This window comes from Ixodes scapularis, unplaced genomic scaffold (assembly GCF_016920785.2).
Source record: "Ixodes scapularis isolate PalLabHiFi unplaced genomic scaffold, ASM1692078v2 PGA_scaffold9__187_contigs__length_104089568, whole genome shotgun sequence".
Lineage (NCBI taxonomy): Eukaryota > Metazoa > Arthropoda > Arachnida > Ixodida > Ixodidae > Ixodes > Ixodes scapularis.
Window position 1 is genome coordinate 97,849,540 of NW_024609884.1, and position 15,982 is coordinate 97,865,521.

The 15,982-nt window shown below is 44.4% G+C and overlaps 2 protein-coding genes across 2 annotated transcripts; one reads left to right on the forward strand and one right to left on the reverse strand.

Moving 5' to 3' along the window:
- Positions 1-989: 989 nt before the first annotated feature.
- On the reverse strand, positions 990-8,988 carry LOC120846904 (sterile alpha motif domain-containing protein 3). Its single transcript, XM_042287470.1, has 8 exons — positions 8,857-8,988; positions 7,158-7,270; positions 6,873-7,070; positions 6,724-6,808; positions 6,505-6,660; positions 4,185-4,403; positions 1,228-1,399; positions 990-997 (listed from the first exon to the last, which is right to left on the reverse strand). Exons 1-8 carry the CDS (start codon positions 8,986-8,988, stop codon positions 990-992), a joined length of 1,083 nt encoding a protein of 360 aa, XP_042143404.1.
- A 966-nt stretch (positions 8,989-9,954) lies between these two features.
- Positions 9,955-12,396, forward strand: LOC121833817. Its single transcript, XM_042287471.1, has one exon. The coding sequence runs from the start codon at positions 9,955-9,957 to the stop codon at positions 12,394-12,396; it is 2,442 nt and encodes an 813-aa protein (XP_042143405.1).
- Positions 12,397-15,982: the final 3,586 nt, after the last annotated feature.

The window sequence follows — 15,982 nt, forward strand, 5'->3', positions numbered from 1 at the left end:
CCATATGTTTAGGAACCCTCTTCCTCTCTCCTTGTTTCACGCCCTAAATTTTACACATTCAGAAATCAAGAGGGAAGTCAGGACATTCGAACCCCCCCCCCCCCTCAAAATCCGCCCCTGACTGCACCCCCAACAGGCATCAATATATGGACTTATTTTTAGTTTTGAACTGCGTCCAACTTAGCCGGCTAGCCACCAAGACAGCCGAAATCATGGCAGTCTTGTTGCCTACAAATTTTTTTTAGTCATGCTGTATATAGTCTAAAATGACGAAAATGTCTAAACTTACTTCGCATGTGATGAAGGAATTGTGCGTTTCTTTCAGCAGGAGTGGAAACAAACAGAAGAAGATCAGACAGTTCAGTTCTGAAAAATAATAATGGCAAAGTTAGCTATTTCAGGCAACTAACACTTCCAACTTGCATCCCCCAAATTTTTAATATTTATCAGTGGTCAACCCGAACTTTCTTTTTTCCTTTTTGAATGAGGAAAGTTCATTCGTTGATATTCTCACACCAACACCCACCACCTAGTCATGCCACTGTAGTAAATTGCAGCGTAATACACCGAGACCGATCTTTGTGGACCGCTTGAAGTGGGTTGCATGAAAAAAACTTTAGATGCTCAAGTTACTGCGAACTTGTGAGAATGGCAAAGTATCAGTTTCAAAAGCCCAGTCTCCAATACGCTATCTATGCCTTCTGGCGCGCTTTGGCGACACATGAACGCGCATGGTGCATGAAATGCCCAGATGTTATCAAAGCTAGGAAGTTCACGCTGGAGGCGGGACGACTGAAACTGCTATTTTGTTTCCTCATATGCACACACTTAATGAACACATTAATCACCCATGCTAGTAATATTTTTTGAAACTAATCCATTCAATTATGCTCAGTGCCAAGTGTCACGGCAATGCAACAAAATAGGAAGGCTGTATATAAGCATCACATCAGTAATGCAAATTTATGTTTTCTTTTAACTACAGCCATTCACCAATCTTTTTTAAAGGCACAGATCACCAGACGGTCACTCACAATTTAAAATTAATGTACAGCGGCAATTGGAATTTCAGATGCCATACAGCTCACTCCTAGATCTCAAATTTACATAGTTTGCACCCACCTATAACACGAACCGAGTCGGCACCAATTTGGTTGCCAAAGAAAGCTAGCTGGATTGGGACTTCCGCTAACAGTCAATGAAGGCTTAATTCTAAAGCAGGTATACCTTGTTTCCCGGATTCCTCAACAACATCCATCCGTTCAAGAGTCTTGTAAAAAATATCTGGCTTTGGCTTGTTCTCCGTTAGTTCAAGAACTGCTGTCAGGTTTTCGGAGGCCATCTCAAAGAAACGTTGCTTCAGATTGATGCTTGTGATCCGTTCAAACTCATAAAAAATCTGAAATAAAAAAAGTTTACCTTTAGTCAACCTATAAATCATAAACTACCCTGTAGAAAAGCAGGAGGCAAGTAAAAAAGATTCCCATTTTATTATGAAACGGAATCATAATTGCAAAGGTGTCAGTGAATTAAAGACTCGTGGTGCTTGCTTTTGCCATAGAGGTAGTGCCAGTTAAAGGCTATGGAATTGTTATCAGCTTTCTGAAAGTAATTAGTTCCAAGCACATTTCATTATGCTTATGATCACATTTAGCTTCGCCCGTGCTTCAACAAATGCTGATAATACTTCAAATAAACAAATACATAAAAACAAGTACGAAGTACCAAGATTCGCCACATAAACCAGACTAACGCAGAATGCGTACTGTTTTTGGTTGGCCAGTTTCGATCAGAGGCATCTTTGGCAAGTTAGGCTATTGTTGAAATTTGTTTGAGAATGAGACATGAAAATACAACACATACTGCACCACTCAACTTTATGCAAATTGTCCTTTTAGTGCACGATATGTTGCTTTTTACTTCATCTTCTGCATGGTCCTCTTTTCACCTTTTGTTACCTTTTCCGCCTTCCTACGCAGTTTCAAAGATTCCTAACCAGGCTTTCCAAGGCGTGACAGTGCTGTGATAAGACCCTGCAGCTCATTAACTACTGTGTCTAGGGATTACATACAATTGGTGCTACTTCTCTTTTTGGTGGCCACAAGAGTATTATAAAGATTGCAGTTTCCAAGACAGCAAATATTAAAAGTAAGGACACTGAAAATAAAGAACAAATTTCTTTGGGATAACATTATTCACTGCAATGGACGTTAGGCAGACAGCGTTAGCCAATAATCAGTAGACTACAGTAGTCAACTGATTTTTCGGACAAGTCCAATTATTCAGCTCACACCATAGAGTTAATGCGTACCATTGCCTCGATACTACGTCCTACGTAAAAAACAAGGTGGGTTCAGGTTATAGTCTGGTTTTCCGGTACCGCTACTGCCAACATTACCAGCCCCTGCCCATTTTTATAGTTCTCCTCAGGCGCCGCAAACATATATGCGACAGAGTACGACCGAGAGAGACCAGACCGGTTTTTAAGCCTCTTACGACGTCTTAGGACCGGATACGCTGCAGCAGAGCTGGTCCTAAGACTTCGCAAGAGGCGTAAAAACCGGTCCGATTTTTCCAGTCTTACTCTGTCGCAAGAATGAATGGGCCTTCATGGTCCAAGTTTTTTGAGTGTGAAAAGAGCGGCCGTCTGCCATTTTTGTGGTCTTGAGTGCAAAGGTATTTTGCCGATAGGCTCAGTATTGAAGCAAGCTTGGTGGACTAAACATTGTCTCCAAATAGTGCCAACTTCAACTTCCCCGTTTGTGCCAACGAAGGCGCCGACAAAGCGCATCACCTTGATCAAACAGATCAACAAACAAGGAAAAAGTGAATATAAAGCAAAAGTTGCAAGAGAGCTTATATTTGACATCAAGCAAGTGGAAAGTGGCTAATATGCGATGAAAAATGCGTGGAAATTTGACATTTTGGCTGAAATCCGATGTCTGCCCGCTTGATCCAGACAATTTTGGGGTCCCCCCAGAGTCAAAGAATGGTTGGCAATTGTTATTACCTAAAATCCGTTCACTATTCAAATATTTGTTTCAGCTGGTGCATTCTAATTAGAAATTTCTTGCTCGTCGACAAAGCATGCCTAGCAGATGTGAAAATTAAGAACACAAAATTCTTCCCTGCACTGTTCTTTGTCAAATTTAAGCTGTGAGCAAACAAGATACCGAAACAACATACAAAAACAGGCAGCGGCAGAGTTCAGCTCGGAAGCAACATCAGCCTTCGCAGCGGAAGCGGGTTGCTGAGCTGATAAGGGTCGCATGGCCATAGAAAAGGGGCACCCTACTCTAATGTCTCCTCTGTCACTCAGCTTTCTGTGCAAAGCAGAATTTAGATGTCAAATTTTAAGGATCACTATGGCATATTTTGACAACAGGCAACAGATTTTAACTGGAATCTGGTATGTGAGGTCACATTTGGGTGTTATAGCTTTTGAGCTCTCTGCTTTGCCTGGATTCAAAACTCACTCGGGTGAAGCAAAATATTTAAAACATTGATTAGCGGATTTTAGGTCCTTAATTTTCTCAATAAACTCCACGATGTCTGCTCTGGAGGATACTGTGTATACTCTAGTAATAGCTGCACTATTTATGAAGAAAACCTGAGGGTTCACTTTTCTGCAAAGCATGCAAATTGTCAATCACCACGATCGACAGCATGATTCCAGGTGTATACAGGACACAGATAATGTCTTCGCAAAGATACCATTTGTTTGGAGAATAGTGTTCTCGATCTTGTTAATCCCTGTTATTTATGTACACCGTAATGATTAGCTGTACATGTGTTCTGTGGGAAAGTAGATGCAAGGGCCTTCTTCATATACAGCGCGGCTATTACTCGAGTAAATACGGTAAAGTCGTCCCAAAAGAATCATCTCTCCATTTCCAGTGTCCTCTTTCCTTATTTGCTGTCTTAGGAAGAAACACCCACTTAATAGCTAGAACACTTCTCCTAGGCACTCGGACAGCACAGGGGCAGAGCATTAGACTACTGGGAGAGAGTTTGGTGGCTCGATTCCTGCAAAGGGACAAAGGAACTTTTGTAAAGAAACATGGCCATGTTATGTTTCCGTTACAACCCATCGTGATGCTTGAGACCTAGAAGCCAGCCCTAAATGCTTTGTACGTTATTAATTAAAAAGCAAGTAGACTTGATGGCACTAAGCGAAATATTACCTGCTGTTTGAGCTTAAGGGCCGGATAATCCTCCAAGATGTCAGAGATTGAGGCGGCCGAGATGACAAGCTCTCTCCTTGCTTGGAATGTCCTTCCCATGGCGTCGTTTACAATTTCCTTGTCAGGGACCTGTTTCTTCAACTCTCTTTTCATGGTGTTCACGTGGCCAGCGACGCTATGTCGATCCTCTGACACGTCCAATGCTCCAAACTGTGCACACTTGCAAGCAACAAACAAACTTGTTCAGTAAATCTGCTCATCACCCCCCGTCAAATTTTCTTTCCACTTGGCCTTATGTTGCAGGCAAATTATTGGTTTGGAGCAGCCACTGACGATTTTGGAACAGATGCCAATATTTGTTAGCATATCATTCGGAAATAAGAAGTTATTGTATCTCTAAATTAGTTCATCTGTGGTAATGATTGATTGTTCCTCTTTGAAACAGGAGCATTTTACAAATTACGTTTGCTGATAACAGTAGATAGGATGCAAAAGTAACACTGAGCCTTTTTTTAAGAACTACGGCTCTGTTCAGAGTAGGTTCCATTTACAATGGGTACTTAAAAACTGTCAAAAAAATTATGTCCGCCTTGTCGATGAACTCTTTCTCAAACGATGCGCTTGCACCGCCTGTGGCAGCCTCTCCATGCCTCACTGGAACCCCTTTCTGGTGGTGCCTCGCACCCATGAGACAACCACTTTCAGCTTATCAATGAGCCCAAAATGATGTCTTCACAGGGTTTTGTTCATACCGCCTAACAGGTGATAACCACTGACGGCACAGTCAGGCCATAACCATGCACGACTTAACATTGAATGGTCGTACATTTTGTCCAAAGATGGCCACACCCCATTGCCAGTCTAGCATGGCATCGTGTGCATTCTTGTCAAGCCGGAATCGGCTGGCATATAATCGGGTTTGGCCATCTTTCTGACATGTAGTACAACCAGCTGGACATTTGGTCGTGCATTGCTATGGCCTGACCGTGCAGCCAGGAGCTACGACCCTTTCGGTGGCATAAAAAGCCTGTGAGGATGCCATATCCTGAACATTGATAAGCCGGAAGCAATTGTCCAGGCTTAAATGGGAGGCACAAAAAAAGAAAACTTTCCAGCACGGCATGGAAAGGCTGCCACAGGTGGCACTAGGGCATTCAGCTTAAAGGGGTCCTAAAACGCTTTTCAAGCTTACTTTTTCCTGTTTAGCTTTCCTCAACTCATAAATCGTGCAGTCTACCAAACTGTTCAAGACTAAAAGAGGGGAGTCCCCTCTAGCTCGGAATCTCGTTTGTATAGCTGGACAGAGCCATTCTCCCCCTAGAAGATTAGCCCAGCGCTAAAAATTCAGACAAAAGTTGCATTCCCCACCGCATTCACCCCAAAGTTGACAGTGTTGTGGAAGCTATGTGCTCGTTGGGCCAGGCACACTTGCCACGTGATCACGCTCTCTCGCACAGAGAATGAGGTCTGGTGATGAAAGGGAGGCGGCTGATTGGTCGGGCAAGCGCATAGCTTCCACTGCAATGTCAGCTTAGTGGTGAAGGGAATAAGTAAGGTCCGGTATCGGTTGACATGCGTTTGGACCCGGTGACACGCTATGGTAACCGCGGATGTAGCACAGTGAAAAAGGCAGAAAGCTTACGAAGGTACGAAATAGTCCGCTGTGTTTTCAAATTTTCTCACAGGAAGTCAGGCTTTTGACTTTCTACCTTTTTTTCTTTTGACCCACTGAACGATGTGCTATTAGTAAAATCCCAATCTAGAGTGATTTATACCAGCCGAAAATAAATATTTGAATTGGTCGCATTTAACCTTAAAATAAAGTGTCATGGAAAATTTTCATTGAATGTGTGCAATGCCACACAGAAGCTCAGAATTATTGTGAATATGAATAAGTATGAGGCATCTGTGTTTAGATTCCTATGTCACAGGGCAGAGAATGGACAAGAATTATGTGCGTCCCGCTACACACTTAGTGCGAACAAGCCATCACCTGTTTTCATTGTATTCTTAGTATTGTAGTCTCAGTAGAAACACTAAGCTACTATAAAATACCGGGCAAGCACCCACTCAAACTTTGGAGATAATCGCAAAGAAATAGGGGATGAGCCGTATGTACCGTGCTTATTTTTGAGATTTTACAAATTTGGGAGTGGGCGCTTAGTGTGGAATGGGCGGACACTCGGTATTCTATGGCAAGCCGTAAATTTTGATACCAGGCAGTACACCTTCCAAGTAAAATGCGAAAAACCGCCGAAGTTGTGTTCGCACTAACAGTGTCGCAAGGTGTACAAAATTTAAGAACCCTCCCCCCACATACCACCGGTGTCCTGTAGCAACGGCGAGGGTCGGAAACATCAGCCACAGCTGTAGTCCCCTTGGAGCTCGTTGCTCCGTTGTTGGGAAGAATCCCAAGTCCTTGCAGCTTCCGCCGCTCATACTTCGCTTTAAAACGAAGTGAACGGTGCCAGGAGTCCTAGAATGTTCAGGATCATTACTGAGCACTAAGAGATATTCACATGTCATGAAAAACACTTACATATCCTGTACCAATGCTGTCCCGAAGGTCGGGATGCTTGAGGATGAGCTGCCGTGCTGCCTCAGCGTAGAGCCTTCCAGGATAACTGAAAAGTTTCACATAAAATTCTCAGTGCCATAACCTTGATGTATGTCTCGGAGTTAACTTACAGACTGTACTCGCATAAAAGGTGATATATCCATTGGATTATTCTTTTTCTGAGTGTATTTGTCAGGCAGGCCTTGTCTTTCTGGGCTTTCAATGAAAGAACAATGTCTAATGGGAAGTCTGGAAGGACAAACTCCAACTCCGACCGCACAGTTTGCACCCCTTCTGTGCCATTGTTTGAAACCACAACACTAGATGGTCTGAAACAGAAAAAGACCTATGAACATCTGCAAACTCTGGTCATTGTAATTTATCAGCACTGTTAAAATCAAAGAACATAAGCTTACTCTGCTTCAATCCCAGGGGGATTTCTCTTTTGAACCAACAGGATTTTTCCTTTATCTTCTAGAACTGCTCCGCAGTCGTAGTCCACATAGGCTTCGAAGTCCTTGTCAAACACCTGATGGCGAGAGTACACAGAGGATGTAGTAAACATTGCTATCCAGTTATAAACATAGTCGTGAAGGGGGGCGGAGGTAAATTAAAGAAATAAAAGTGCAAGAGCTCTTTCATGAGCAGGAAATGGTTATGTGGGCTGTCATCAAGACATTGTTTGCCTAAGGTGGGCTGCTTCAGACGGGGTTTCCAGCAATTTCGAGGTTGCTGGTGGGTTGCTCCCTAGCTTCCCCTATATCTACACGCGAGCAGCCCTGTCAACTCCGAGACTTTTGAAGTGGCAGCAGCCGCTTCAAACGTCAAACAAAAAATCTTTTATTAATGTAGATGCATAGCTGAAAGTCTGCCATGCATTATAAAGCTGTTTATATTTTCACAAAAGTCACGTGAAAATCCCCGTAAGGGGAAGTATGTTGACAAAAAACATGAAGATGAGAAAATCGAAGTTTTGACATTGAACATAGAAAATTGTGTGGAGAATGAAAAACAGTAATTTTCGTGATGGTGTTGTGTAATTCTTCCTGAACAACTCGACATAAAAAATGTAATCCATTGATGGCATGGGCGAAGTTGTCGAACACGAACTTGATCCAGTTGCTTCTATCAGCGGTAGAGCGAGTTGCGGCATCGGCGAAGGCTTTCGTCGATGCGGCACGTCTCCTCGTAGTGTTTAGCCTCTGCGTGTTGACTTTCAAACCGGCGTCCCCAGCCATCGAAACTCAAAGCGCGCAGAACTAAACAAGCAGGAAAGCAAATATACGCGAAAAAGGAAAGCTAAACAAAGAGGAGGTATCAAAATATTTACACGAAGGACGCAAAGACAGGGAACATACGAAACACTAGGAAGCAGAAAGAAAACCCTAAAATTATCGATATAGAAAGCTGAGAAATGCGAATATAACATGTCTCGAACGGCGAAGCGAGCGAAAGCAGACGACGCGGGAGCCCGCGGAGCGGCTGGGACGCCGCGCCGGGGAAGCCAGGAGAGGGGGCGCGCGTCTCGGTCAATGAGAGAGCTGCGCCTCGGAGGAGCGCGCGCTTTGCCCAATCAGCGCATTTCCAGCCCTCGGGAAAGATAAGCGCGGGAAACTAGCTTCCGAACAAGACTAAAATGGAGGTCAGACGCTTGAACTTCCAGCCCTCGGGAAAGATAAGCGCGGGAAACTAGCTTCCGAACAAGACTAAAATGGAGGTCAGACGCTTGAACTTTGTCGACATTTCAGAGTTTAGGCTACAAGTCGGGTCCGTCAACGCTTACAAATTGTCACTTTTTCTATTTAGAGACCGAATTGAGCATTTATATTTTGTGAGGATATACTCTTGAACTATATAGACCAATCGTACATTTTGAAAAATTGAATTTTTCGCGATCTTTTTTTATATGTTGATTTGCGTCTCACACTCCCCCGTGATACTCGCACCCTCCGAAAAGGGTGACCCGACGCGCAATACAGCATCTCGACGCAAAAGGTTACAAGGGGCGCACGAAAACACACCGACACTTCTGCGTTCGCATACCAAGATGTTTAAAAAAACAAGTCATCCAAATTTTATGTCTAAAATATAAAAGCAGAGCAATTGCCAACTTACCTGAATCAATGTAGAGTTAATGTCAACATCCGGAAACTTTTCACGTATTGCTTGCCTCAGTTCACTCTCGGCACACTTCTCTTGCAGGTCGATTACTCGATTATGTTCTTCGAACGCAACGAGTAGGCGCATACTTCCTCCTAAACAGGCGTTGGGACCTCTCGAAAAAGCTGCCCGCTCCTCGGCTGTGGCAACAACGACGGCGACAACGATGGCGACAACACAACACAACAACGGATACCGACTTTCCCGCCCACCGTGTTCCCGCCTTTTTCGCTTCCTGCGGTTCTCCAGTTTCTCGAAGGACGCGACAACGACGGCGACAACGATGGCGACAACACAACACAACAACGGATACCGACTTTCCCGCCCACCGTGTTCCCGCCTTTTTCGCTTCCTGCGGTTCTCCAGTTTCTCGATGATCATGACGCGGACCACGCGGCTGCCGCGGCGCAGTGGCAATGGCGTCCTCGCTTTTTCGAACATTGAGGGACGTTAGGTGGAAAGAGAGGGCCAATTGCGTACGCGCACGTAGACCCTAGCAACAGCGCTCACGCCGGATTGGCTGACGCTGACGCCGTCTACAGGTCTACATAGGCAGCCGTTTGAACGCAGCAACGCAGCGTCTTAATCTTTTTTTTTTTTTTAGCATTTGGCGATATTTACATTTCTTTTTTACGACTAACATTGAAAGAAATGAATGTTGACGATGAAACTGCGCTGAACTAAATGGTATGGACACCTCGCCGACCTCTTCTAGATGGATATATAATAATGGCTATACCCTTTGTAACGGGCGGCAGCTTGCGCCACCTAGCCTAACTTGCGCCGTTGTCTGATTTATTCCCATTTTACCGAGCGCGCTACGAAGTGCTGTATCAAAGCAAATTAATCGTTTTAGAGGCTTTCTTGCGTGTCTTGTCTCGAGAAGGCGTACGCTAACTACAAGCACTAAATCGCCTTAAACTGGTGGTAATATTGTGTGCCCCGCGCCCCGCTTCATGTGTATTGTGTACGTTCCAGGTTTGCGTTCGCGTGCGGGGCTGTATTTCATCTGTCGTTGTTTACTCTGAAAGTTCTTTCGTGTAAGCAGCTGCCATGCCTGTAATATACTGCCCCCTCTGCCCCTTCTATGATGTGAAGTTTGTACGAGTTGTGAATCACGTAGGTCAGGTCCATGCAAGTGCACACAATTTCAAAGTGACCTGTGGTTTGGACAACTGCGTGAAAGTATTCAGCTGCTTCCAGACCTATAGGAGGCACCTTTACCGGAACCACAACATGCTCGACACCGAGTTCAGCTCGGATGACGCAGCCCAGTCAACACCAAGTGCCAGTGCTTCAGCTACAAACTTTGATGAGGGCACCGAGCCTATTACACAGCCTTGTGACAGCGCAAAGCTCGAGAAAGAGACGCGGCCATTTTTGGAGGTGAAAAGGACATTATTGCTTTTCCATCTCAAGATGACTGAAGGCCTGAAGCTGCCTTATAGTACAGCAGATACTATTTTTGGAATGGTTAAGCTGTTGCTTTCTGCAACCCTCAAGGAGTTTGCAGAGGAGGTCAACAAGAAGCTGGCGACTCTCAAGGCTGATCTGCCATGCTCTGACATCAACACACTGCTTCAAACAGAAGGCCTAGTGGATGTTCTGTTTTCTGGAATGCAAACCAAACACCAGCGAACAAACCTTGTCAAAAAAAGCCTTCCGTACACCGAAGCAAGAGAAATTCAACTGCAGCAAGGCGGGGCTCCAAAAAGATCTTTTCAATATGTGCCCATTCAAGACGTACTCCAAAATCTGCTCACCTGTGACGACATCTACGAAAGTGTGGAACAACCTCCTAGCCAAAGAGAGGACGGCATGTTGAATGATTTCAGCGATGCCAACTTCATCCGAGAGCAGCAGAAAAAGGTACAACTTGCTGGAGACCAGCAAAGCACCATTTTTCTTCTTCTTTACACCGATGAACTGGAACTGAACAATCCACTGGGATCTGCAGTAGGTAAACACAAAATTCTCCTTGTCTACTTCAGCATCCTGAACATACACCCACGGCACCGTTCCAAGCTGAGCTCTATACATCTGCTCATTATTGCCCGATACTCGACGGTCACGGATTTTGGGTTGAAGGTCCTCTTGGAGCCGCTCATTAAGGATCTCAACATCTTGAGGACACACGGGTTTAGAATGCACAACAAAGCATTTAAAGTATGCGTCGTTGCAGTGGTTGGCGACAACCTTTCACTTCATCGTCTGGCTGGCTTAACGTGCTCCTTCAGTGGCGGGCGTGTGTCCCGCTTCTGCTTAGCAAAGTATGAAGATTTACGCGATCTTGTCCTTCCTACCCAATGTGTAGCAAGGTCGGGTGCATCTCATGCCAGTCACCTGGCTGCATTTCTCCTGGATCCTGCACGCAATGGTAAGATCTACGGCATCACAGGTCCGTCCCCACTTGCGTCTTTGGAGGGGTTTGACATCATGAATCAACTACCCCCAGATGCCATGCATGATGTCCTGGAAGGTGGGATTGCAGTTGTGGTCAAGGCCGTACTGAAGGGTCTCGTAGATTCAAAGGTTATCAAGAAAGACGACTTGAATCGCATTGCTCAGTTTTCCTACGGACAACATGACAAGAAGTCGAAGCCTGTGTTTGATCCCGACAAGTTTTTGGCTCCATCTGGCAACTTGAAGGGGACCGCTTCCCAGAAATTGTGCCTTTTTCGACTGTTGCCTCAGATTCTTGGAGACTTGATTCCACAGAATGATAGCAACTGGAATGTGTACACAGCGTATCGGCACATTGTGGACATAATTCTCTCGGATACAATGCCAAGGGACTGTGCTGCATACCTCGAAGTAAAGGTCTCGGAGTTTCTCCGCCTCTTCACAGAGCAGTATCCAGACAAATCCGTGACCCCAAAGCTACACTACCTCCTACACTACCCCAAGTATATCTTGGAATTTGGACCACCCCGCAGATACTGGGGAATGAGGTTTGAAGCCAAACATTCTTATTTTAAAGGACTGGCATCAAAAGTAAAAAACCACAAGAACATCTGCAAGACCTTGTGTCAGAGGCACCAACTCCTGCAGGCGTACCAGATATCTTCTGCTACACTGAGTCAGCCTATTGATGTGTCTGGAGTGGCCGTCGTGAAAACCGCATCACTTCCTGAGGAATTTGTGGTTTTGCTTCCCCAAGGTTTGAGAGAATTGGATTCTCTGAGCTCTGTCAAGACAGCTGCTTTCAACAACTGCAGCTACAGGGTTGGCGATGCATTTGTTCACTCAGTCGATGATGGCAACCCTAGTTTTGCGGAAGTGCATGGTCTTTTCGTTGCCAGTGGAACGTTGATCATAATGGCAAAAAAGCTCGCCACTGTTGAAGTTTCAAAACACAGATGTTCCTACATCGTCCTGCGTCGTGATGATGCAATGTGTGTAATACCGAACTTCCAATTTGACTATTATCCACTGGACCTTTACCCATACGGCAGTTTTCTCGAGGTTGTGCCTCATTACGAGATATTTGTGTAATCGGGATGTGGACTGCATGTGAAATGGTTGTGTTAAATACATTTGCATATTGTTTTTTTCTATCCTTTTTGTGAAATATATTTATGCTTGAAAACATTTTGCATTTCCTCTTAACATTTATTAAAAAAATGACAAAGGAGAAATTTATAGAATTTAAAGTGAAGTCAATGGATGTTATTAAAAGAAAATAGGGAAATGAAGAATAAATAGTACTGTATTAAAAATAAGGTGTGAACAAAAATGATCTCTCTTAAGTCGTCTGCCTCAGCTACCTACCTTCTCTACCAAAAACAAAACAAAAAAAGCTCTACCATACAATACGATAGTTGCAGCACTTGACATGCACATAGATTTAAAGAGCGGTCTGAAGGTCCTAATTGTATAAAGAAGTGCAAACCAATTAGATATTGGGTGTTTATATTTTAAAGTAACTGAGACTGCAAAATGCTCCAGCTAAGTAATGGTAAATAATCTAATGAACCTCTAGGATCTTGAACCTCCACAGAAGTCTCACTGATTGGACAGATCTTTCAAGAGGTTCTTTCTTAAAATATTCCATCTTGTGCCTCCACTTTATGGAGACAATTTGGTCAACGCAGTGTAACAGCGAACTGCTAGTTCTGTTGGCAATGAGTTTTACGAATGACATTTCACGAACAGATTGTTTCGTCAACATGCGACGTTTTATCAACACGTTTCGTCGAAAGATGCCCTGGCATGCTTTATGACACATTCTGTGACGTTCCGTGCACATCGCATTGGCTGTCAGTACACTGATCGTAGCGTAGCTTGCCGAACCCTGGGCGGTTCTGATTGGGCTAGGCACAAGCTTGAGCCTGAAATTGTAATTCGTTTGCCCCAAGTGAAGTAGAGCAAAACAAAGATGCCCTGGCATTAATCCCCCCTCTAAAAACTCATCGTCCTGATGTGCTCTAGAGCAAAATGAAGAAACTGAATTGCAGACTACACACATCTGTAAAACACAGTCCTAACAAGCGTAGCGTGGGCACACAGTTCAGAGTCCTATCAAATGTAGTATGGCTTGAGGCATACGACACGGACTACTTTGGGTCACGGGTGGCGCCGTCTTGATGGTCGAGTTCCGTCGGGAAGCACCTCATTGGTTTAAAGGGATGCTGAACCGGAATCTGGATTCCACAAAGCATGGCGGCAAAAGCGTGCAACGGGATGCTACAAACATCAAAACATGGCAAGCGGATTAGGAGAGAAAACACTGTAAAATATCTCGGTGTCATTATCAACAACAGAGTAAACTGGCAACCTGCTGTAAAAAAAGTCTTATCAGAGTCTGAAAAGCTTCTCGGTGCAATCCAACGCATCGCCGGTCGTGACTGGGGAAGCAGTCAAAATACAATGCTGAGCCTTTATAGGGGACTTATTGTAAACCACTTCCTCTACGCTCTCCCTCTTCTGACAACATCAAACGCGCAATGGAAGAAGCTCGAACTCTTTCACAGGAAAGCTTTACGCATATGCTTGGGCCCCCTGCCTACCTACACTAATAGACCCTTTCAGAAATTCAGTGCCATCTGGTTGTTCGTAAAGCAGTTTAGGTTTTGCCCTATCAATGGCGGAAATGAACTTGTATCGGCACGGTGGCAATCAGTTCGTCGAACGACGTTTCATGGACAAACCGTTTCGTCGACACTGCGATGTTTCATCGACAGATCGTTTCGTGGAAACAAGCACCCGCTCGTTTCATCGACAGATGTTGCGACGTTTCGTCGACAGCTCGCTCGCCCAGCTCCTGGCTCCGCCAGCTGCACCTCCTCGCGACCTCTGCGCCTGCACGGCGCGCGGCCTTGTGTTGGATGGATGGATGGATGAAAGATGGCCGACTGGGCCAAGTATGGCGAACCAGTGCGCAGCCATCTTGCCTCACCCCGACAATTGTCTCTTTCAATTTTTTTTTTTTTTTTTTTTTTTTTTTTTGGGGGGGGGGGGGGGGTGGCACCGATCGCACTGATTTCGGAACTTACGATTTGTATGGTTTCGCTCGTGTATTTGCCCGAACCTTTGGGGAAGCGTTGTCAAAGCCGAGAAGTTTTGTTCTCGACCACTCTCCTTTCTCAAATTAGATTCTTAAAACATTCAACATGATGCGCTGCTCTTGAGGGCTACGCTTTCGACAGCATACGTGATCGAGGTGTCTGCGCGTCATCGAATGGAACCCTTCGCGGGCTGGCCGCCGGCACTCCGACTGTTTTGAAAAAAGTGGCAGGATCGTTTCCAGAGCAAGCGTATCTTTCCGCGCGTCGCGTATTTTGGTGGAATTCTCAAGAGCCACCTGAACATAGCATAGACAGCCCACACGTCAAAACACTCAAGCTCCTAAAAAAATTGAATGAAAAAACGAGGCCTGTTTGCGGTGCACACAGCCTTTCTACCGTTGAAAATGGCATAAAATCGGTTTTTAAGCGAATTGGCATCTGAGCTTAGCCGCAAGCAATAAACTTTGAAAGAAACTGAGCATTCGGCTACGCGTAGTTTGCTTTACGGCGATAAAACACGGTTGTTTTTTTCTCAAAACACCGGGTATTTAACGTACTGTACTTACCAGACCGCATACGATTTTTAGACTTCAGCATATTTAGCTTCTGGATATTAAATAACACTATAGTTCTGCATATGTTAAGTCTGTAATAAAATTTTGCATGCACATAAACTAATATGTGACCAAAGAACATGAGATTTGGAAGCCGCTCCTTTATGCAAAGAGCTGGGTCACGAACTTGCCCCAGGTATCTGTCTGCTGGCATCGATAAAAGAACAATTGAATGTTGCGTGTGGGGACCAGTCGGCTGCTGCCGACAGATCTCGTCTAGTGGTATCTACTGCCTCCGAGGCCTTGGATGTGACGGCCGCTCGAGAGAAGCTATATAATACATTAAGTTGCACATTTGATATCAGCTATGGTTTACTTCGTGTAATAAGACTAAACTTGATGTAATGTTTTATTTATATGTTACCAATTCTCGTGTTTTTCTGTTTTTGCATTGCAATGTAGCTTTTTTTTAGGTTTACTCGCCGGCAGCTTGCTCGCGGTAGTGCGAGTGTTACTGGTTTTCGTGTTTTTGTTATTTATTTTTATTTGACAGTGTTGAAAGCCCCCTTATTATGTAATGCCCTTTTTAAACGGCCCTTAAAAATAAATGACGATGAAACGAGTGCGATTAAACAGTTTTCTCGCGTATAAGCCGCAGTAGCCAGTAAAACACCGCATCACTTTTCCTTTTGACTAATTGAGGGTAATGAACATGTTTAATTTGAAGTGAAATATTAGGGTTTTAATGTTGCAATAAAAAGCTGCAAGTTGTATTTTGTTTAAAAATAACCACTATAAAGAAAAAAAAATCTGTGTTTACGCCCTTTTCCGCAACCCACCATTGGAACGAAGTTTTGTTTTGCGCCTACGCATATTTTTCTCCACCGTTTTTTTTTTTCTTCCAGTAACTTTCGGTTCCATAAACGGGCATCGGAACTTGCAAATATCTGAATAGGCCGCGCATGAAGTCCTGCGCGCTCTTACTTATTCCATGTGGCACGCATGAGAGCGAGAGGATAG

What these genes read in the sequence shown, in the direction of transcription:
- LOC121833817 (XM_042287471.1), top strand. Translation starts at nt 9,955, where the DNA reads ATGCCTGTAATATACTGCCCCCTCTGCCCCTTCTATGATGTGAAGTTT.
- LOC120846904 (XM_042287470.1), bottom strand. Translation starts at nt 8,988, where the DNA reads ATGCGCCTACTCGTTGCGTTCGAAGAACATAATCGAGTAATCGACCTG. An exon ending in CCCCCTGGGATTGAAGCAGA is followed by an intron (nt 7,071 to 7,157) that starts GTAAGCTTATGT and finishes TTTCTGTTTCAG; the next exon opens with ACCATCTAGTGTTGTGGTTT. An exon ending in CTTTTATGCGAGTACAGTCT is followed by an intron (nt 6,809 to 6,872) that starts GTAAGTTAACTC and finishes GAAACTTTTCAG; the next exon opens with TTATCCTGGAAGGCTCTACG.